Below are 25,510 nucleotides of genomic sequence, written 5' to 3' on the forward strand. Positions count from 1 at the left end.
GAATTCTAATACTCTTAAAACCCATAAACTCTAATTATCTATTTTAGAGTCTATTTATGTTCTTGCACATCTACAGAAAACAAAATTTTCCCAGCCAGTGGTTGATCTATGAACCAGGAGGTCATGGTTTGATTCCTAGACAGGGTACATGCCTGGGTTGTGGGCTTGATCCCCAGTAGGGGGCGCATAAGGCAGCTGATTTATTATTCTCTCTCATGGTTGATGTTTCTATCTCTCCCTCTTTCTTCCTCTCTGAAATAAATAAAAGCATATTTTAAAAAATATATATATATATCTTGCTATGTATGCCTGCCTCATTACTAGTCATAGTTTTATTTAGAAATCTCTTAGAGAGATTTTCCATATGGATTGCACTGAGAGCAAATATATAATATTTTTATTTCCTTACTTTCATTAATTGGATTGGTGGTGAGTCACTTTTTCAACACCTGAATATTTTGCATAGTAGTAGGTGGCCTGACTTATTCATCTGACCTCTGTTGGGTATATTTTTCTAATTCTTTTTATTGATTTAGAATTGCAAAAGGAGTTCTCAGAAGGATAGTGGAAAGACTGAAAATTTGACCCCAAAAATTCAATTTGTAAGTGAAGAGGCAGAACTCAAATCCAGGTATTTAGATCCTAAGGGAGTTGGAATATTAACTTCATTTTACATGTTCTTTTCAGTATTATTTTAGGCACCAAAATTACATGTCTTGGCTTATATTTCTTAGCAATACTAGAATAAAGTCTTATTTTACAAATGAGAAGTTATCATACTTCCACACACCCCCAAAGAAATAAACTCAGTAAACTACTAAAAATCATCCTTCCAACACAAACATAGTTTTGTTAATCAGATTTTGGAAATACGTCAGTTTGGCAGAGACAGAGTTGCATTCTTGAAAATTTAGACTGAAATTTGAGTGTACTTGTTAATTCAAAATATATCAACCCGGCCAGCGTGGCTCAGTGGTTAAGTGTCAACCTATGAACCAGGAGGTCATGGTTCAATTCCCAGTCAGGGCCCATGCCTGGGTTGCGGGCTCAGTCCCCAGTGTGGGGCATGCAGGAGACAGCCAATCAATAATTCTCTCTCATCATTGATATTTCTATCTCTCTATCCCTCTCCCTTATTCTCTGTAATCAATTAAAATTATATATATATGTGTGTGTGTATATATATATACACACCCACACACACATATCATTAGAGTTATTTAAACATAGTTTAATATAAAATGAAGTTAAAGCCATTCTTAGAACTACATCATATTTTGTCCCTAAGAATTATTTAGGATTAACAAGGAACTCTGTAATGGAATTATAATTTTAGTATGTTGGATTAAATCATTTCAACTAATTATTGAGCTGATTTAAGGGGTGGGGGGTGGCATTGACATGCGAGTTAATGTATGTACGGGTGCCAATACAAACAGTTTGGGCTTAAAAGAGCTTTCATACCACTGGAACATAGGATTGCTTAGTTCATGAGGACCCCAGTATGTGGGAAGAAAAGAGCTTATTAATAAAGCAGGGAATATAATATTTTGGCAATTGCATTAGTATCAGGCAGTACTATTTTTATGGAATTATAAATAGACAAAACTTCAGGACACATTATTAGTAGGTGACTTCTAGTTGCAGAAGATGGTTAGTGTTCAAACTTTGACATTGGCCCACATGTTGTGGCAGAGAGACCAGATTTGTAATTTACATTGGATTTGTGCCCTCAGCTATTTCTAAATGTACCTTTCTCAGATTTTTCTCCAATAATATGCATAGATTTCTATTTATTGAGTGACATACAAATGGAAATGATCTTTCAAAGTTTTAAAGTAATTATACATTCAAAGTCCTTTTACATTTTTACTTTCATTCTGAGGTTTTTCTAAAAAAAATAGTGTGATTTTTTTAAAACAAAGTTAGAATCCAAATGAGTGTAATCTCTTTCCAAATACTACCCTGGAACTCTACAATAATTACTGCTAATGTTCACAGTACTTTTGGAATTCCTCTTAGAAGACTATCTTTGCAACCTGTAGCAATTCTTTGAAATATCACAGTGATGGCATTTTAAGATAAATCCTTTGAGGCTGATATTGATTCTTGAAAATAGAATAAGAACATTAATCCAAATCTACATTTGGATCATGTTCACAAAATTTTTGTTCAAATCTAGTATCACTAGTTATGAAAGAGGAAAGAAAATCACCAAGATAGAACTATGGAGCAAGGAAATGATTTTTTTCTTATATAAAATAAATTTCATTTATTTCTTTTTATTTATTGATTGATTTTTAGAGAAAGAGAAGAGGGGCAGAGAGAGGGAGGGAAGGAAAGAGGGAGAGAAAAAGAAAGAGAGAAACATTGATTTGTTGTTCCACTTATTTCTGCATTTATTGGTTGATTCTTGTATGTGCCCTGACTGGGGATCGAACCTGCAACCTGGCATATCTTGACGATGCTCTTAACAAACTGAATAACCCAGCCAGGGCTTTTTTAAATTTAAATTTATTGGGGTGACATTTGTTAATAAGATTATATAGGTGTCTGGTGTACATTTCTGTGCTATATGTTCTGTATATTGCATTTTGTGCCCATTACCCAAAGTCAAATCATCTTCCGTCACCATATGTTTCACCCTCTTTACCCTTTACTACTCCCACCCACTTCCCTCTGCTAACCACCATACTGTTATCTGTGTCTATGAGTTTCAATTTTATATCCCACATATGAGTGAAACATACTGTTCTTAGCTTTATCTGACTGACTTATTTCGCTTAGCATAAATGATTTTTAAAAAGTAGTTGAGCAGTTTTGTAGCATCATTGAATAAATGCATAGTCTGAAAGTGAGCACTCCGAAGGGTAACATTCATATTCACATGAATATATGAATTCTAACAAATTCCTCTGAAAAATATTGCATATTTTTATAGTCTGAAATAACATAGAAGATATTTTCCTACATTAAAAAAAAGGTCTCACCCTGACCGGTTTGGCTCAGTGGATAGAGCGTCGGGCTGCGGACTGAGGGGTCCCAGGTTCGATTTCGGTCAAGGTCATGTACCTTGGTTGTGGGCACATCCCAAGTGGGAGGTGTGCAGGAGGCAGGTGATCGATGTTTTTCTCTCCTCGATGTTTCTAACTCTCTATCCCTCTCCCTTCTTCTCTGTAAAAAATCAATAAAATATATTTTTTTTAAAAGAGAGAGAATATCATTCTTATATTTAAAAAAAAGGTCTCCTGGTACAAGTGGCCATTGTACTTGGCCTTTCTGGCTTTTGTCAAGGTGACAATGCTCATGCGTGTGTCTGCTCCTGTAATCATGGTGTCATTTAACCTTCTTAGGCATTACTTGTTGCTAAATGGTCTCCAAGGACCTTTCGAGCTTTATGACTCTGATAATCTGCAGCAAAATAACATACAATTCTCTTTGCTGCTCAAAACTTGATCCCTTGTCTTTTGTGGAAGTTGTTGGCTTTTAGAAATAAACAGTTTGATCTAGACTAAATTGAGAGGGAGACAGGGACAGATTTAGTGATTCAGTCTGCAGAAGTAAATGACATACATGATTGAGGTTGGGGATAAGATATTTACTGGAACATGCAATTGAGGAGACCTTTAATTCTCCATGGTAAGTTTGCAGATGGAGTTTATAAAAGCATTTTCTAAATTTCTGCATCCTCTGTATGAAGGCATTCTGGGCATGAGAAATGGTGCAGATCAGAATACAATGGCATTTTGAAGCACAGATCAGACCTTTAGAGCCAAAGCTGCCCTGTGGATTTTAGCCTGTACCCATGCTGCTCTCAACTCATAGAGACCGGGACGCCATCTTCCCCCTCCCATATGCCCATCTCCTCACACTCCACCTTTGCAGGCCATCAGGTGGCCTCTGGACATAATTCTTAGAAAACCTTGCTTCACATGATCGTTAGTATTGGTCTTCCTGTTAAAATGTAAACATAACATGTCATTTGTCTTTTTCCATATACTCTTTCACATACTTCATGCTTTCATACTTTATGTTTTATGTTTCAAACTCCCAATACTCCTCTCCCTCTGAAACCTTTCCACTATACCTTTGGAAACCTATTTCTGTATATTTATCTTCTTGCTTTGCTGAAGCATGGTTCACATTTAAGACCTTCACTTTTCACCCAGTGCTTTCAAATAATTTGTATTGGCCCACATAGTGTTTTAGGGTTGGGAGAGGAGATCGGTGTCTTCTCCCTTTGTTCCTTTCAGACTATTAGTACTCCATTCTTATGTAAGTACCCCCCCTCCTCCCAACACAGCTTTGATGTTTATGTCTGTTGGTGTTATCATGTCTCTATCTTCTCCCAATTTCTTAACTGCTCTCCCCTGTTTTAACCACTCTTGCCTGTTTTTAAAGTCATGCTCTTCACCCACTTTAATTTCCACGTGGATGACCTTTCTTGTATGTTGGCCTTTCTTGTTTTTAAGATATTCATTTCTAATGGCGTTTTGTACCACACCACTTTCGATGTCCACTCATGGCTGTATCATGGGCCTTATCTTTGCTTGCAGTTGCTCAAACTCTGATATACTGAAGTCATACATCTTAACGTCTCATGACATCTTCCTTTGCTTGCAGATCTCTAACGTTGCTCAAAAACGTCATATGGAAAGCTGAGCTTCTGATCTTCCTTACCAAGCCTGTTTCTTCTCCTGAGGTTTCATGTTTTTTAATAGACCCTGTCCTCTACCAAGTTGCCAAGCTAGAAATTTGGAATTCATTCTTGATTTCTTCTTCCTCATCATCTGCTTCTCTTCACCTAATATTGTATATTCTGTCTCCTAATAATTCCTGAATCCATCTTCTTCTCCTTATCACCATTCTCTTTCAGATGCAGACCTGGAGTTTTGCAGCAGCCTCCTAAGGAAACTTCCTGCACCTCTTCCTGCCTCTCTAATCCATTCTTCACCCTGACCACACAGGACTGGTCTAAAATGCAAACTGATCACATCACACTCCTGTTTAATGTTATACTCTTAGGATCCAGTGCAAATCCCTGAACACAGATTAGAGGTCCTGCATATCTGGCTCTGTTTACCTCTCTAGCCTTAATTCTTGTTTCTTTCCCGTCAAACATTGTGATTTAGTCATGTTTATTTCAGTTCCTGGAATATGCATTGATTTAACTCTGAGCCTTTGAGGATGTTCCCTCAAGAAAAATTCTTCGTCTTCCTCTTAGTTTGGCAAACTCCTACTCACCTTTCAGGCTTCAGCTTCATCTAGAAAGTTTATCTTAAACCCCTTAATTCTGGATAGGTGCTTCTTCTCTGAGTTTTGGCATCCTGAATTTGCTCTATTAAAGTACTTATCCCACCGTATTATAATCCCTATTTACTATATTTGTCAAAAGCTTTGTGAGAGCAGAAATGTGTCAACAGCACCTAGAACAATTCCTAATTCCTAGTAGGTACTTAGTTTATCATTTGCTTCCCAATGAGACTCTAAGCATTTTAAGGGCAAGATCCATGTTTCCTATTTGCTGCTCAATTATTTGACCTCCCTCAGACCTTAGTTACATTATTAAGCATGAGTAATTTGGAATAAACTATCTCTAAGGTACCTGTCAGAACTAAAGTGCTCTATATCTTAAATGCTGCATAGAGTCCTGTAAGTCATAAATCATAAACAAAACAAAACATTTTACTCTATCTTGGGAGAAAATCAAAATGTTTTTGGTTGACTTGGTTAGAGTGAATTCTTGATAGTTTATAACCAAAGAAAAAGACTAACGTTTTCACCATTGTCTGCCTATATACTTCTTATAATAAAAATATCTAGTATATTGAATGCATACAAATGCTATCTTACTAGTTTTATGATAAAATCATAACTCCCTATTTTATCAATGCAATGCTTTAATTTTTAAATATACTGTTTACTTTATTTACTTGATCATGATGTTGGTGTTCTATGGAAGCCTGATATATAGCAGTTTGAACACAGGTCCTGTGAGTCAATCCAGACCCTTCCACTTATTAGCAGTATGAACTCAACTATGGCCCTCAATCTCTCTGAGCTCCAGTATCTTCATCTGTAAAATGGATGTAACAATACATGGCCTAATTGGGTTACTGAGGGAATTAAATGAGACGATCCCTATGAAATGTGGAGCACAGTGTCCAGCACTTAGTAAGTGCTACATATACTCATTAGTCACCATAATAAGATTTTTGCCTGATTTAACAGCCACAAGGGAAACATCTCTCCAGTTCTTACATGTTAATTTCATGGGTGCTATTTCTGTTACTTTTGAAAACCATTCACACCCACTGGTTTATGTGATATTTTAATCGTGAAATAGTAGGTTCTTTTTGTAGTTATGTGGAATTGAATTGGCTCACTTCCTTGTGTTCCATTGCTCATAATTTCATAGTGACAAGGCTGGTTCAATCTGGAACAAAATACCCCTTACATGGCTGCCTTTTATTATATGATGCAAGATGCTTGTGTCACAAAATGAATTCAGAATGCCTGTCCCTAAATCTTTAGGAGAAATCAGAGTTAACTATAAGGTAGAGAAAAGTTGTGAATTTAAAACTGATATGCAATATTCTCCAAGGAATAATTTTAAAACTAACTTTTGTAAATGATAAGGTATCTTGTGCACCATTTTACTACCTATTCCTATGCTTTGATTTCACTTAGAAAACAGTATAAATTTATAGCCTGACCACATTGCGTCCTAAACACCAAAGGCAAATGACATTGCGGGGATTTCATCTTAACCACAGAGAAACTGTGACAAGCCCAGAACCACAGGATCAAGTAAGTGGTAGACCCAGGAATAGCACTGAGAAGGCTCTGATTCCTCCTCACATGCTGAAACCACAAGGTTCTGCTGCTTTGGGACATAATGACAGACCAGCTAATGCTGCTCCACCACATGTACATGACACATTGGGGCCAACCATATGAGGGCACTGTCTGAAAGCAAGCAGGCAACCTTTACTTCCTAAAGGCCGGCGTGGAAACCAGACATAGGAAGGAGCCATTACAGGCACTGGATGATTATTGACCGATATTTGTGTTTGGGGTAATCAGTTGCTACCACAACGTTTGTTTCTCTGCTAAGATTGTAAAAAAAAAAAAAACAAAAAAAAAAAACACCACATAATAATTTATAACCAGAGAAAGGCCATTCTTAATAACATTTTAGTAATTTTTAATAAAGCTAGTAGCTAAAGAGTTTCCTAGAGTAGCATCACATATAAAAGAAGCATAAGATTTTATTTTCCTTGAAAAAATTGACCTCATTTCCCCATTGTACTTTACAATTTTGTTTCTTTTACCTTTAGTTGATTTCCATAGCACTGAAATGGTTGGTCTGAAGATTTTTTCTGCTATTTTTTTTTCCTCCTTGGGGACCAGATTTGCCAACCTCCTCAATCTGTCATGCCAGAAGCAGCCTTATCCTTTGTTGCTATTTTATGTGGATAAAAATTGTTTTTACTTACATTTTGCTGTCTTATATCATAGACCTTCTTTCTAGGGTTTTTTTTCTTTCTTCATGAAATGCACCCTTTAGAAGATCCTTTAGTAAAAGTCCTTTAGCATTTATTTATCTAAAGATGTCTTGTTTCAACCTTACTCTTGAAGAATACCTTTGCTACATATACTATTCTAGGATGACAGTTACTTTCTTTTAGGCCTTTGAAAATATTTCACTGTCTATGGCTTCTATTGTTGCTATTAAATAATAAAATATGTCTAGTGATGATAGAGTATTCATGTGCCATCTTTGCATGGTGAGCACTTATATGTATCACTTCATTTAACCCTGATAACAAATGTATTACAATATACCATTATTATTCTCATTCCTCCTAATGGAGGAATAAAGACACAGACCAGTTAAGGATACAAAATAAGTAAGGAGGGCAGGATTTCACCCCAGGAGCTCTGACTCTAGAACCTAGGTTTTTAAACAACCACCATATACAAGCAAATACTTAAAGAGAATGAGATAATAATATTGTAATAACTCTATATGGTGCCAAGTGGGTACTTGAAATATTGGGGGAACTACTTTGCAAAGTATATGATTGCCTAACCACTATGCTATACACCTCAAAGTGATACAAAATATTTAAAAAATATATAAAAAATAGGATGAAAGATAAATAACATTATTAAATTATAAAGTTATTTAAAAACTTTAGTAATTACAACAGAGAGACTTTTTTTCTGGGTAGAAAGATTAGTAGAATAATCATCACTGTTAGACTATCATTACCCCACAGGGTCAACATGCTCTGCCTGTTGCTCATCTACAAGGTGAGAATAATTGTAATACCTGCCTCATAGGTGGTTGTGAAGGATAAGTCACCACACACACACACACACACACACACACACACACAAGTGAAAAAGTATTTGTTGTTATTAGCACAGAAACTAACCTGACTATACATCAGAATATAGTATCTGATTACAGGTGATGAAAGAAAGGATGGACTATTAAATAAATGGTAGTTGTGTGAATTATATGCGAAACAGAAATTTTGATCTATCTTTCTGAAAAATCTACATCCAAATAGTAAAAAATAATACCAGCTATAGAGCTTCTAAATTCGTGATATCATTAGAACAAAATTTTGATTAATAGTTAAAATGATTAATGCATGTAGAGAACGCTGTAATAAGCATACCATCAAAGGTATAAATTATAAATAAAAAGATGGAAAGACCTGATCACATTTAAAATTTCATGGTGGAGGAATTGAGCAAAAAAGAGAGAAAGAGAGCGGGAACTCATGGACATGGACAACAGTGTGGTGATGGTTTGTGGAGGAAGGAGAGGGGTTAAAGTAGAAGAGGCATAGAGGGGATAAATGGTGTTGGGAAAATATTTTAATTTCTTTTGTAAAAACAAACACTGTAAATGATTAATGGCACAATATACTACAGTAGGGAAATCTTCTGTAACATATATAACTGAAAGTTAATAATCTTAATTTGTAAAGAGCTCTTATGAAATAATAAAGAAAAGGACTATAAAATAGAAAAATTAACCAAATAACATACAATCTTCCAGAAAGAATTATAAATAGGCATGGGAAAAAATGCTGTTTCACCAGTAATAAAAAATACACAAAAAAATCAGATACCAATTTTCACTTGTGAATTTAATGTGATTTAAAAAGATAGTTCATCAAGGACAAATATAATAATACATTAATAGCCACAATGCGAGGAAATAATTACAAAGTATTTTGTTGGATCCGAAGAAAGTGACCTCATCTGCATCGTGATAGCAAGATGTGGTGGTTTGAGATGGTCTTTGAAGTATAGGCATAATATAGACAAGAAGTGAGAGGTTTGGCGATGGGGTGGAGGAAGAACAATAAATAACCATAGTTTTGGTTTTGTCATGACTAAGGAATGAGGTTTTAAAAACAGTCCTGAGAATTCTTGAAGACAGGAAGGGACCAGTGGAGAAGGAGAAATGGAAGCTGTTAGTAGAGAGATGTAAAGTTGAAGCAATAGGTCCATAGAAAGATTCGAAACAGGAAGTACAAGTACTTCAGAAGTAGATGGAAAAAAACAAGTAAAAGTATAAAGCTTTTTAAATGGAGAGGAAAGATAAGAAAGCTAAAATTGTTCTCTCTGGATAGCATTAATCTTAGTGAGGGAGTGACTGGTAAGAGATTGAGTGCTTGTGGGACTAGGAGAATAAAAAAAGGTTTGTAAAAGCTGCTTTGGGATAATGGAGTGGACCAATAGGCAATGAAAACAAATATTGCAGGTTAAGGTCCTGGCTGAGACTCCATAGCATGGAATTATGTGCTGTCTAAGTGGAGTGAGGGGTTTATTCAGAATGAGGGAAAATGAGGGGAAACTGTCTTTGGTATACAGAGGTGAAGCAAGATGCAATGAATTAGGAGGAAAGGAAGGACCAGAATGAGGATATTATGTGCTGAAGGAAGAGTGGAAGAGATGGAAGACAGGACTAGGGACAGAGAGAAGAGTATTTTAGAATTTAAGATCTTGGCAATAGAACTTTTAGACCATTTGCTTCTTCCTCTTAATTCATATTTTATTAGCTGATCTTTGCTCATATGGGCATGTTCTAATTATTTTTATTTGGATAAAAAATTTTTACCATAAAAGTATTGTTATTTTTTAATTATATAAGTTTCAGATGTACAACATTGTAATTTGACATCTGTATGTATTACAAAGTGATCACCTCCAAAAGTCTAGTGACCATCCATCACAGTGTACTTGCCACCCTTCACCCCTTTCACCCACATCCCAACCCCCTTCCCCTCGGGTAACCACCTGTCCTCTTTACCTATGAGTTTGTTTTTGTTTATTTTTTAAGACTCCACATATGAGTGAAATCATATGGTATTTGTCTTTCTCTTTCTGACTTAGCATTATATCCTTGAGGTGCATCCATGTTGTCACAAATAGCGAGATTTTATTCTGTTGAATTCTGTTATATCCCACTATATTTATATCACATCATCTTTATCCATTCCTTCATTGATGAGTACTTAGGTTGTCTAATTTCCATATCTTGTCTATTGTAAATAATGCTGCAATGAATATAGATGGTATATATCTTTTTAATTAGAGTTTTTATATTCTTCAGATAAATATTCAGAAGTGGAATAACTGAATCATATGGTTGTTCTGTTCTTATATTTTTGAGGAGTCATACCATTTTTCTTAGTGGCTACATAAATTTACAATCCCACCAGCACAAGGCTTCTCTTTTCTCCACGTTTTCTGCAGAACTTGCTGTTTTTTGTCTTTTTGATGATAGCCATTCCTACAGGTGTGAATGAAATCTCATTGTGGTTTTGGTTTGCCTTTCCCTAATAATAATTAGTGATGTTGAACATGTTTGTTTTCAATTGCCATTTCTTTTGAAGACCTAATGAATGGTTGTAATATAGTTACAAAATGATAGTATATATTTGTTTAACAGTTAACTGGTGGCTGCTTTAGAGACCACTGCTAAGTGAATTGATAAGTGACTTTGAGACACTGATCTACAAAGCTTATGTTTGTAGCATCAAAGACACTGTATCATTATGCATTCTATCTTCAAGTAAGGGTTATAGCACATTAAAATTAGACAGTTTATATTTCCTTTCTGAATTTCTCCAGATGTTCACTTCTCATGAATACTCAAAAAGAACTTTAATACAAAAATGAAAACAAAGTTGAAATTATGTAGGATCATACGAATGAAGGATCGTACAAATAAAGGGTCAGACAAGTCAGTTAATTTCAGAAATAAAAATCCATCCTGTATACTTCAAAGCTCAAAACCTTTCAGTGTTTGGCCATGAATAGAGAGTAAAAAGCAGAATCCTAGGCTAGAATGTTAAGGTTTCCAACATAAAATTCTGACCTTATCTTTCACTACACCCTATGTGTATCACCACATTATAGCCAAATAAGGCTTGACATCTTTGGAACAATTTTTCCCCCAACTTTCACCTTGATTCTTTTGCTTCTGCTATATACTCAGCTTGTAAAACCCCACATCTCAACTTTTGAAATCATAACTATTCATTAAAACTCAGTTCATTTGTTACTCAGTCTGTGACTCCAGCCAGAAGTGATACCTGTTCTCTTATCATCTATAATTCCTATGTATACCACTTTTACATTACTTTTCATGCTCTTCTTATTTATTTAAAAATACTTTAGTTTCCACTAAATTTTAAATTCCCTGATGGTAGGGACCACATTTTTATTATCTTTGTATTATTTCACAGTACCAATGTAATGCTTTTTCAGTCGTAAGTATGCACTAAATATTTGCTGAACAGGCATTGGATGATACTAAGTAGCAAGGTAGGACCTTTAAAAAAATAATGTTTTTCCTTTTCTTTAGGCTACTTTTAAACTAGAGGCCTAGTGCACAGATTTGTGCACTAGTGGGGTCCCTTGGCCTGGCCTGCGGGGATTGAGCCAAAACCAGCTCTCCGACATCCCCCAAGGGGTCCCGGATTGCAAGAGGGCGGTTCTCGGGTGACACACCCCGGAATCGGGCTCCCTCCTCTCTGGTTTCGAGAGGAGGGAGCCCGAGAACCACAGCTGCCAAGTCACCATAGCTCGGCAGCTCCTGTGTTGAGCGTCTGCCCCCTGGTGGTCAGTGCATGTCATAGTTACTGGGCAGCTGGTCGAACGGTCGGCCGGTCGCTTAGGCTTTTATATATATAGATGTTATTTCATTAACCTCTTCTAACATAAATGTTTTGTCCCATAGGTATGGCATGGATTGCCTTATTCAATTTGAAGATTTTGGCAATGTAAATGCATTTCGTCTCCTGAACAAATATCGAAACCAGTATTGCACATTCAACGATGATATTCAAGGTAATAAAATTTTCACTGCATGTGGACAAGAATAGTATCTGCTAATGGTTGCCAGAGTGGAGGAGGTTGGGGGAAATGGGTGAAAAGAGTGAAAGAGTGTAAGACAGCCGTGGGCAAACTACGGCCTGCGGGCCGGATCCGGCCCATTTGAAATGAATAAAACTAAAAAAAAAAAAAGACCGTACCCTTTTATGTAATGATGTTTACTTTGAATTTATATTAGTTCACACAAACACTCCATCCATGCTTTTGTTCCGGCCCTCCGGTCCAGTTTAAGAACCCATTGTGGCCCTCGAGTCAAAAAGTTTGCCCACCCCTGGTATAAGAGATACAAACTCCCAGTTATAAAAGAAATAAGACATGGTATTATAATCAGTAATATCATAACTTTCTATGGTGACAGATGGTTACTAGGCTTATTGTGGTGACCACATTATAAGGTATATAATGTGGAATCACTATGTTGTACACCTGAAACGAATATAATATTGTATGCCAATAATATGCTATTCTTTTTAAAAAAAGAATATCTACTAAATGCCAGGAATTATGCTTGATGACTTCATATATTATTTCTTATTTACTTTCTTATACTCTATTTAAGAAAAGTATTCTGTGACACTAGATGTACCATATAATCCATGAGCTAGAGAATGAGCTTCCCAAAATCTGATAAAATCCCATGATTACAGCTAACAAGAAAGCAAAATGAAAATATATTGTTCATTGTTTAAAAATAAGACTGCATATACTTTTCTCTTTAGCTATTATCTCAATCATCCACAGTTTCTAAGCTTCATCCCAATATAAGCTGCCTTTATGTATAGTGCATTGATTTTTACTATTTGTTTTTTGATAGAGTATATTTCCTGGGCTACCTGCTTTTGTCTATGTTACCTGTGTTTGTTTGTTTCTTTTCTTTTTAAACCCTGAAAGACAGCCCTAGAAAGAATGCTGAAAGTGATTTGATTAGGCTTGGGGGGGGTGGTTTGATAAATTTTTAAAAAATATTTTTTATTGATTTCAGAGAGGAAGGGAGAGAGAGAGACAGATAAAAACATCAATGATCAACTACCTCCTGCACACCCCCTCTGCTGGGGACCTGGTAAACCCAGGCTCTGCCCAGACCAGGAATCTAGGTCAACACTCAACCACTGAGTTCAACCTCTTAGCCTTTTGGGCTGGGCTGTGATTGTTGTTTTGTGAGCACTTTCACACCTAGCAACATTAGCACTCTTGATGGCCTTTATGTTTCAAAATTATGCTAATTGTCGATTTCTGCCAGCAACAAAAACATTATCTTCTTTGTTGCCTGAGAGACACTTTTTGTCAAGCTGAGGTGTCAGCAAGAAAGGGTTGTCAAGTCAAGTCGAAAGCCTAAGTTTTATTCCCCAACCCAGACCTTTTTACTGTGAACAACTTGGTCGACAACCGAACTGTTTGAAATGGGAGACTGTACTAGTATTTGGAGAAATTCAGAAAGGAAATATAAGCCGTCTAATTTTAATGACTGTAATCCTTGCCTGAAGATATAATGTAAAATGATAAAGTGTCTTTGATGCTACAAACATAAGCTTTGTAGATCAATGTCTCAAAGTCACTTATCAATTCACTTTGCAGTAGTCTCTAAAATAGCCACCAGTTAACTGTTGAACAAACCTATACTGTCCTTTTAAACATATTCTATATCTTTTAACTTGTGGGTCCCACAGAAATGTCCATATAGAAGTTAAAGACCAGTATTACATAATTTTGAATCCTACAGAATTAATAGGCATCAAAGTTCAGTTTAAGAAGAAGAATGCTAAATCCCAATCATCAAACAAAATGAACAGTTAGGAATTGGGGTCAGAATTCCTGTCAACTAAGGTAAAGAATTTAGAGGTCAAGGCCTGGCCTGCATCACAATTAAAGTCAGGAGCCCAGGAAATCTGAGACAGTGCCAAGCCAGGGCCAAGAGCACTGCCTGTGGAGATTCCCTGAGGGGCTGCCTCAGAATATTCTCTGCTGCAGGTCAGCCATGGAGGCATTCCATACTGCTTATTCATCCCCACTAATCTGCCCTAAAATGTAATCTACATCCATTTTGTCTACCTATTGTCACATAGGAGTTTTAGAATATGACTGCCTTAGCCTCAAAATGAATGATTTGAGAAAAATAGATCTAATCTCTGACAAAAGAAAACTTGAGGCCACTTATTAGGTTTCTGACTAGAAATGAACAAACCATTTTTCCATACCAAATAGTGTCCTTAGTGACACATTTCCCACATATGTTTCTATTTTACCTTTTTAACCTTATGTTTTTACCATTTTGCCCACAAATGTAATACTTTCCCCACTGTGGGCATGGGAATTGCCTTCCAGTGCCAACAAAAAGAATTATGTAACTATTACAGCCTCACCATGTAAATAAATGTTTTTACACTGAACCCATGGGGAATTTTTTAAAACAGATGTGTGATTTTAAAGATATTATTTAATGAAAATATTTGATTTTTAAAAATATTTAAAATTCTACTATTTTAGTGATCTAAAATAATCATAAATGATAGAGATTTTGGTTCAAAATGTATTTAGTCCTTAATGCATTCTAATTATAAATTATTTTTAACTGAAAAAAAATGTGCGAGTTAAATATATTAAGCATTTAATGATATAACCTGCAGACCATCAAATTTTTGCAAATTCACCCAAAGAGTTGGTCTTATTCTCTTGTCATTTTAAAATCAGCTATAAAAAGAGATTTTTCTTCTCATAGTAGCCTCTTTGGCTCCTAGTTTGATTGTTATGATTTTTAAAATAAGGTAAATGTTGCCTAATCTTATACTGAATGCATTGATAATTGAAAAGATAAAAGTCAGAAATGGTCAAACAGACATTTCATAAAAGAATGAATATGTTGGCTGGAAAATGCATTTTAAAGTTTAACTACACCACTAAGTTTTAAAAAGTGTATTAAACAGCAAATGAGAAACTGCTTTTCTCTATCAAGCTGACAAAGGTTTTTATCATTCCAACTGTTAATAATGTTTTAAAGAAAATGAGCATTCTCATTCATTGAAGGTGGAAATATAAATTGGTAGAACTCTTGGAGAGGCAACATGTGTCAAAAACCTTGAAAATGTGCAGATCTTTGACCCGATAATTCTATTTTTAGCAACTTATCCTGAGCAAGTAAAAATGCAAAACAAATGTACAAAGATATTTATTTATTTTAAATATTTATTTATTTTTAAAATTGAGATACAATTGACATGGAATATTGAATTGGTTTTAGTTGTACAACATAATGATTTGATATATGTACATACTGCAAAATGATTACCACAATAGGTTTAATTAACATCCATCACTTCACATAGTTACAGATTTTTTTTGTGATGAGAATATTTATTCTCTTAGCAACTTTCAAATATATAATGCAGTATTGTTAACTATAGTCACCATGATGTATATTATACCCCTAGGACTTATTTGTCATATAACTGGAGGTTTGTACCTTTTGATTCCTTTCACCCATTTTGTTCACCCCTCACCCCCAGCCTCTAGCAACCACCAATCTGTTCTCTGTATCCCTGATTTTGGGTTTTTGTTTTAGATTCAACATATAAGTGAGATCATACAGTATTTGTCTTTTTCTGCCTGACTTATTTCAGTTAGCATAATGCTCTCAAGGTTCATCCCTGTTGCCACAATGTAGGATTTCCTTCTTTTTTGTGGCTGAATAATATTCCATTGTCACATATCACATTTTCCTTATCTATTCATCCATAGGTGGACACTTAGGTTGTGTCCATGTCTTGGAAATTGTAAGTAATGCTGCAGTGAACAAGGGGGTGGCAGTTATTTTTTTTGAGATAGTAACTTCATTTTCTTCAGATAAATATCCAGAAGTGGAATTGCTGGATTATATGGTAGTTCTATTGTTAATTTTTCAAGAAACTTTCATACTGTTTTCCATAGTGGCTCCACCAATTTACATTTACACCAACAGTACCCACATCCACGCCACTATTGGTTATCTCTTGCCATTCTTACAGTGTGAGGTGATATCTCATTGTGATTTTTATTCACATTTCCTTGATGATCAGTGATGTTGAGCATGTTCATAAACCTATTGGCCATTAGTATGTTTTCTTTGGAAAAAATGCCTGTTATGTATATTTATTGTAATGTTATTTTCTGTAAGAAATTAGAATCATCTACATATTCAGAAATAGTGGTTTGGTTAAATAAGTTATCATATATCTATACTATGAAATATTATAACTATAAAATATTTTAAAATACATTATTGACATGGTAAGATAGTCATATTTTTAAGTGATGAAAATATGTTAAAATAGTAAGCATGGCATGAGATATTTTTTATCATTAAAAAGTTTTTGAATTTGCATATATTAGCTATAGAAAACAATTATAAGAATATACATCAAAGATTTAAATGAACTTCTCATTTGTCTACATACTACCAGCCTCGAAACTCTCAAATCAATTCCCTCCATGCTCTCTGAATTTAGAATCTTTCAGCAACCATCTGTTACCTATAATAAATCATGACATACAGTCCTATACATATCTATAGCTACTATGATTTTGTAGTAGAAGGCACTGTATGATCTCAACCTGACACTTCACCAGCCTCATATCACTTTACATTCCAATAAGCTGTGTTTGCTTCAGCAACACTGTAATACCTACAGTGTCACATATGTTCTATGTTTCCTCTCCTTTTACATTTTGGGAGGCTCAGTATACAAATGGAGCTCGTATTGTAGGTCTTTACCATAAGGTGACTTGATTGAGCCATTTCCTTAAGGAATCCTTATCAGTCTGGTGTGTGTTTTTTCTCTTAACACTGCTCAGATTCCACCGAAATTATTTTTCCAATTTCTCTTCTGATACTTGCTGGTATTAGCTTTCTGCCAGTGTTCTTTGAGCCACATAGGAGAAGACTGGGGGTCTCCATATTGAGTATGCAAACTTTCATTTAATCTTCTGTTTACAACTATGGCATCATTGCACCCAGTTATTCCTCGTGTCTAACAATTACTCCTGGTGTCGTACAGTCCAGAGACCCTCTCTAGAAAATAAGCTTTTAGTTTTTTCTAAGTCTCCATCGTGTGGGAAGGCCAGTGGTCTGCTAGAAGGAGAGGGAAGTGAATCTGGGGTCTGACTACTTCTTAGATTTTTCACTAGCCTCCTGTTTTTAGTCTCTTTTTCACCCCCACTTCCAGAGGTACTTGGTGCCTCCTTTATCTTTTGAGACTTTTGCCATATCAGTCTGATTGCTTCTTAGAATTCCCCATGACTGGCCAGGAATTCAGCTTTTCAAGTCTGCTATGTCAGTTGCCATTTGCCTATCTGCCTTCCAGCTTCTAAATGTGATTGCTATCCTCTTCTCCTGGTCTCTTTGATTAAAAATAAAAACCTTCTTTCTATTGGTTTAGTAGAGTTTGTTGGGGAGAAGGAAAACTATGTTATATGTTCAGTCTCTCATTTTTCACACGTATCCCTCCTTCCATGCCTTGCTCATGCTCTCCTGTATAGTTTATTCTGCCACCTGAGGTGCTGGACCTCTCTCTCACATTAACCCTTCAGTGCTGTGCTCAGGTGGTATGTTCTCTAAATGCCATGGCCTGTGCCTAAACAAATTCACTCCTCCTCCCCCTGTTCTAATCCTTGTACTTTGCCTGATCTATGTAATAGTACATGAGGATTACAATTATTAGATTACATGTCAGTCTCCTTTAGTGGTTATATATAGTAATTATAATCAGATGATTAAATTATTGTTTCAGTAGAGGTCATACTTTGATAAAAGATAGGGCCGACATTTAATAACCATAGCAAAAGCACAGCATAACTAACTGTGACTTATTTTAATGTTAAAGTCATATTATATAAAAATACAAATGGAAGTTTATAAAATTTTAAGAAGATTGAATCTCTTTAGTAGCTTACTAACAATGTTAAATATTAAGTATTCTTTACAAACAGTGATAGTACAAAGATAAACAGTAGCCTCTCTTTCTCTGATTGACTAAAAGTTTAGTTGTCAATTTCAAAACCAAAGTTATTTTGGAATAATTTATTGTAAGAATTCAAATAATTCTTAAATATCAACGTACCACATTTACTCTTTGATTGCAATGAAATTTAAATCAAGGTTGTACCAGGAGGTCAGACCAACCCATGTATATGAATCATATTCAAGTATCTTTTTGGTAGTGCTAAAAATATCTTTCTGACTTTATTCTTTTAAAAAATATATTTTTATTGATTTTTAGAGAAAGAGGGATAGAGAGATAGAAACATTGATGAGAGAGGAACATCATCATCGATTGGCTGCCTCCTGCATGCCCCCTAATGGGGATCAAGCCCACAACCTGGGCGTGTGCCCTGACTGGGAATCAAACCTCTGACCTCTTGTTCCTGGGTCTGTGCTCAACTGCTGAACCACACCAGCTGGGGTCTGACTTTATTTAATTCTGTGAAGAGAAGTGTTTGATTATGTCCTCAGGAAATATTATAGAATATGCATTTAAGTATAAAGGCTCTGATGATACCCGGTATAGACAGAAACTTATTTTTTCTTTAATTGGGAAATGTGTGAACTTAAAGCATTTTGAATTAAAAATACAGTCTGATCTAGCATAACCATATAAAAATAAGTAGCCACTTTATAGATAGGACCTTTTGGAATATTTTATTGTCTATTCTTAAATGTGCAGTTCTACTTAAAGTCAAAACAATAATATAAATACAGAGATTGCTGATGACACCATAATGTTGATTTCAACTGGTTAAATCTTGTGGTGCTGGTAGAATCTGTAGAAACCCTTAAAATTATAAAATATCAGAGTTAGAAGGGAATGTAGAGTCCCTCAAATCCAAATTTCTGGTTAATTTACTTCCAAAGAGCCTGAAATAGGAATAGCTTGAGGTACTATTCGTGAATACGTACTTATCTAGTGACTAGATATACTTCTCTAACTAAAATTATTTTTTTCATGGATTTAACAGTTGTGGTGAATATATGTAGATGTATGAGACAAATACCATCCTAATACTGTCATGGTATTTTTCATACATAGATCAGCTGTATATTTAAACAGCCTTTCATTTTAAATAATCTGTAGAAAAGTGGCCTTTGCATAAAGTATGACTTGCCACAGATCATAATTTATTCCATTGGTGATTCCAAATTGCAAGCATTTTATTTTTGTGATCCACATTATGTTCCAAAATAAAAAACATACAAGAGAGGGTCTTCAATAATTATTATTTATTGTGATCCTATTTATGACCACAAAATTCTGTAGGAAAGAAACAACCAAAAGATTTAAAAGAACAAATATACTGGTGGTGAAATGTTTAATGTGTTTTGGTACTTGGCATACGTAACACTTCATAATTGTCATTCGTCAGACCTATTCTAATCTGTTATTGTTTGTTTTTAACCAATGAATGTGTTTACAGTTTAACTAGGCTTTATCTAGAATCATTACTTTAGAGGAGTGAATTGTAGACACAGCTGGAACATACTGCAAGAAGCTGCACAGATTTATTTCAGACATGAGCCATAAAGAGGTTGAGCTATGTAATTATGCTCAAAGCAAAAGAACTGCTCTATGATCTGTGAAAGCTTATATGGCAAATAAAATTAGAACTGGTGAAGTTTCTATGACCATGCAGAAAACTCAGTTTTAATTCTAAATAAATTTTACATTAATTTTGTCTACCACCTTTGGGATTCACCAGTGATTATAGGTAGGAAGCCAATTAGAGAATGCTGCAACATCTGATTTTAAAATTGATTAAAAATATTTTTATTAATTTCATAGAGGAAGGGAGAGGGAGAGAGAGATAGAAACATCAGTGATGAGAGAGAATCATATATCGGCTGCCTCCTGCACACCCACTACTGGGGATCGAGCCCACAACCTGGGCATGTGCCCTTGTCCAGAATCAAACCAGGGACCCTTCAGTCCACAGGCCAGCGCTCTATCCACTGAGCCAAACCAGCTAGGGCTAAAATTGATATTAACTGTTAATTTTTCAAATTGAAAATTAAAACATTAAATTTCAAATGTATCATAAACATCATTACCAACACCATTATCAATAAGCGCTTACTATATGCCCACTCTGGGTAGAGGGGATCAGTAATAGATTTTAGAGCCCTAAGAGTAATTAGGTAGAAGAATCTAATAACACTTAGTACTCTTTTATCTCATATAGTAAAACAGATAAGGAAACAGATGTACAAAATAATTTTTCTAAAGTAATTCAGCTAGTAAACAGGTTGATTTGGAATGCACATAAGAATCCAAATCCCACGCTCTTATTTATTGCATCACCAAATTAAGTCACAGAATCTTCTTTTCAGAGTTTAACGAATATATTAAAATATTGATGTCAATTGCCTGAGACTTTCACCTCATATGCAAGGATGGAATCCGACAACCACAGGTTCCCTCTTTGTACCATTTAAACTGTTGTATAATGATTTCAAGATGTGAATAAAGATTGGAGGCTTAGACATTGGCAGGATCTGTTTGAGGATTGATTACTCAAGGACATTTGTTACTTCTTTTAGGAACAGCATCTGTTGCAGTCGCAGGTATCCTTGCAGCTCTTCGAATAACCAAGAACAAACTGTCTGATCAAACAATACTATTCCAAGGAGCTGGAGAGGTACCTGCCTTATAGAATACTTACGTTCTCCTAAACTAATGAACATAGAATTCATTTTAAATATTCATTAACTTGAAATTTGAGGTATTCTTTCAAATTTCTAGTATATTGTGAATATAGGTTTTATTGAAAGAGTCACAATTTTACATTCATTTTGAGGCCTATTAGTTTTTCATAGGAGGCTTTAGCGGTATAGAGATATTTTTCACAGTTTTACAGTGATAAGTTTATCAGATGTTGCCATAGGTTTTTATAATGCATATTTAAGGTGCCATGCAATAACAAAAGTTTCAAATGTATGCTTATATAGAAAAGCCTTTAAGAAATAGTTAAGGTATGCTACCTGATGTTAACTTTTATATCCTCCAGTGTCATAAAAGTTTTCTTAATTTAACTCACAACTCAATGTTTACACATATAACTATATCCAAGTTTTTAAGAAAAAGGTATTTGAGAGACTCATTGTTCATTACAACTGTTCTCACAAAAAAGAACCAAAATATCTTATACTTTTGGAAGGAGATAGCAGCAAGACAGAATTATGCTGTTTTCTGTTATCTTTTTCTATAAATTTGTCTATTGAAAGAAAACTAGACACTTAGCAATAATAATTCACCCGCAGAATAGAAATTAAAATGTTAGTTGAGTTGAGCTTCTTGTGAGAAAACTGCCAAAATCTGTTCAGAATTATAGAATGTAATAAACAGAAAAATGCTTTGTGGCTGTACCATATATATTTTAAGAAGCTTTAAATTTACAAATTTAATAAGATTATGACTAAATACATTACACTCATAGAAATTTTGTATATTATGTTGGTTTTGATTTTACTTGTTCTCAAAACAAAATATACAAATCTAGAACTTAGATGCCAAGATATAGATGTGAAATATTCAGAATGTAAATCACAAATTTGTTTTCACATTGAAATAAAAATCAAGGCAAATAAGAGTTCATTAACATTGAGTTTTTTATTTCCGTGGATTGTACCATGCTATACTTCATTTTAGTAAACTTCTTTTGAATTTCCAAAGGATTTTGTTGAGTGGCACAGGCCAGCTTTTGACACTCAGTAGGACAGAAGTATTAATGGCTGGATGACTCAAAACTGTCACTCAGTTGTCCCTGATAAGGTTTTGGAAATTTCACAGATTATGACAGTTTATCAAATACCAAAGAAGTTCATTCCTTTAATCTTGCAAGAAAATTCACAGTGCTTTTTTGGTCCAAATTAAGAGGGTAAATAAATGCTTGGGAACACAGATTTTCTGTGTTTCATTTTATTGCCTAATTGGTTAAGTTTCCATCCAAATGACCTGGCTTCCTTCTTCAAATTCAGTTAGAGGAGCTTGAACCCAATAATAAACAATACACAGTCCAATAAGCAAGGCTGACTAGTTCGTTATTTTAAATTCAATATTTTCTTATTGGCTCGAATCTTAATTGTATTAACATGATTAAGGTTACTGACAATCAAGGATAGTACTGGTTTATTTGTGGCTAAATAGGAAGCTACATAATAGTGGTTCTGTTGTGATAAGAATGAATAATTGTCATTCATTTTAACCCAAATGTGACAAAAATACTTTGCTCCCAGTACAAATGAATAGCTCTTTAGGCCAACAGACAGGGCCATTTTGTACTTCCTTATTAACAAGAACAAAATGCAGTGAAATGTAACCTGATAAGATATAATGTGGAACAACTTAAAAATTTTTTGTTTTTATAACCTTTTCTCAGGCTGCCTTAGGGATTGCAAACCTGATTGTAATGGCCATGGAGAAAGAAGGTTTACCAAAGGAGAAAGCCATAAAAAAGATATGGATGGTTGACTCTAAAGGATTGATAGTTAAGGTAAGAATTTGTCATTTTAACCAGAAGAAAAATCTATCTGCCATTCTGGATGCCCATCCCAAAGACTACTACTATTTTCATTTATGCCACCCCCAACACTGTGTTAAAAGTGTAGCCCTTACATATGAATGACCATGTCGTACAGCAATACTGATACTCTTCTGAATAAAGAAGAAAAATACGGCTCAGCTAGAGAATCTGTCTGGGAGGTGATGTGCATAGGCTCTACAGGTCAGTCCACTTGAATAAGGTAAGTTTCTAGGTGAGGCAATTTGATACTGATACAGATAAAACTCCTAGGTGTAACTCCTTTTATTAAAGGCTACCTGTCTAATTGCATACTAGATAGAAAGAAAGGAGGAAAAAATAAATAAATAGCTACTCTTTTACCTGCTGCTTTCTCTCAACCAAATTCTTAGTGTTTGAATGGGAATTCCTGTGGAGGGCTTTAATAAACGGCCTGTTTTAAAGTTAACTTACTTGAGGTTCAGTTCCCCTAGCTTTAATAGAGATAATAGTTCCACTTCAGAGGGTCATGGTAGAAGTAAGTAAGACTAGGTAAGTAACCATGTTGCTGCAAAGTTGTAAGACATCATTCATTATTACTTCTACCATTTGGGCACATCAATCATACTTTCTTAAACTATTGGAAAAAATAATGTAAATCCCCTTTCCACATGAAGATGAATTTTAAAAATAAACATAAGCATTGTATTTGGTAATATAATATATAAGCAAATGTGAATGTGTACAAACTTTCTGGAAAACTGTTTTATATGTATCATGAGCTTTTAAAAGTTCATGCTTCTGATCTAATAATTTCCATTCTTTTTCTAAATATGTTTTTAGAGGAAGGGAGAGGGAGAGAGGGATAGTAACATCAATGATCAGAGAGAATCATTGATTGGCTGCCTCCTGCACGCCCCCCACTGGGGATTGAGCCCGTAACCCAGGCATATGCCCTAACTATGACCTCCTGTTCATGGGTGGATGCTCAACTACTGAGTAACACTGGCCGGGCCAATAATTTCCATTCTAAGACTCTATCCCATAGGGTTAGAGATGTGTATAATGTTTTCTATGAAGATATTATCACAACATTATTTACTAGAGGCCCAATGCACAAAATTTGTGCACTCGGAGGGGGGTGTCCCTCAGCCCGGACTGCACCCTCTCGCAGTCCCAGGACCACAAGGGATGACCCTATGGGGAGTGGGCCTAAGCCATCAGTCGGATATCCTTAGTGCTGCCGCGGAGGCGGGAGAGGCTCCCACCACTGCTGCTGCACGAGCCAGCCATGAGCCTGGCTTCTAGCTGAGCAGCGCTCCCCCTGTGGGAGCACACTGACCACCAGGGGACAGCTCCTGCATTGAGCATCTGCCCCCTGGTAGTCAGTGCATGTCATAGAGACTGGTCGTTCTGCTGTTTGGTCGATTTGCATATTAGCCTTTTATTTATAGGATAATAGTGATACATTTCATCATACATTAATTATAATAATGATCTGTTATACTTAAATAAAGAATAATTTGCAATAAATTTTGGAATAGTCACATGAATATAACATACAAGCTTAAAATGGTTCTCAAAGACTTATAAATGACATTAAAGGATTTATAATATAACATTAGGTGAAAAAAGGAAAACACCATCTTATATATAACTATTTTGTTTAAAAATTGAGTTACATATAAAAGTCATAAAAGGAAATACATCAAATACATATTACTTTAAAACTAACATTATTTTTATTTCTGTATATTCTATATATTATGTCTTTTTGTATATTCTAAATTCTACTTAGTAATTGTATTCCTTTAAAGTTAGAAAAGTTAGAGAGCAGGTTGACAGCTATCTGGGCTGGAGGCTGGGTGGATGGAGTGGAGGGATTGAGCAAAAAAGGAAAAAAAGAGAAAAAACTCAAGGACACAGTACTATGGTGATTTCAGGGTTGGGGTGGAGGAGGTAAAGGGGGTGTAAATGGTGAGGGATGGAGACTTGACTTGGGTGGTGAACACACAATAGAGTGAACAGATGTGTTGTATAATTATGCACTTGAAACCTGTATAATTTTGTTAACCAGTATCAACACAATAAGTTCAATAAAAGGGGGGAGGGATAAAGCTAGAAAAAAGTTTGTTTTTAAAAATCAGTATAGACAGACAAATTTTACCTCAGAAGAGAAAGTATATGCATAACATTTTAAGAAAATGTTATTCTTTAAGGTATTACAAATAGCAGTACATATGTCTCTTTTATGAGAATCTATAAAGCAATGAAACAAGATAGAAATCACTTTGACAGCATCTTCTGAGAACCAAATAATAATCATTTTATTAATTTTCTAAAATTGCAAATTAATTATTTAAAATAAAAATTTATAACAAAATTTTCAATTTCTTGGCTTAACCATTGCTGTTCTTTGAATAATTAGTATAACTATAAAAAATTGTACACTGTGGTCGAATGAAAAATACTGTAGTCATGAAAGAATATTTACTGAATGAAATCGCCTATGGATCAGGCATTATATTAGCCTTGGGGGACACAAGAAGGCCCTGCATCTCAG

At 35.1% G+C, this 25,510-nt stretch overlaps 1 protein-coding gene across 1 annotated transcript in view; it reads left to right on the top strand.

Annotated features, from left to right (window-relative positions):
- ME1 (malic enzyme 1) overlaps window positions 1-25,510 on the top strand; it is a 148,712-nt gene that overhangs the window by 95,890 nt on the left and 27,312 nt on the right. Inside the window, exons 7-9 of the mRNA XM_006090348.3 lie at window positions 12,275-12,384; window positions 20,990-21,087; window positions 22,828-22,941. Coding sequence (XP_006090410.2) covers window positions 12,275-12,384; window positions 20,990-21,087; window positions 22,828-22,941 — 322 coding nt within the window. The remainder of the gene's footprint in view (window positions 1-12,274; window positions 12,385-20,989; window positions 21,088-22,827; window positions 22,942-25,510) is intronic.

Source organism: Myotis lucifugus, unplaced genomic scaffold (assembly GCF_000147115.1).
Source record: "Myotis lucifugus unplaced genomic scaffold, Myoluc2.0 scaffold_71, whole genome shotgun sequence".
Taxonomy (NCBI): domain Eukaryota; kingdom Metazoa; phylum Chordata; class Mammalia; order Chiroptera; family Vespertilionidae; genus Myotis; species Myotis lucifugus.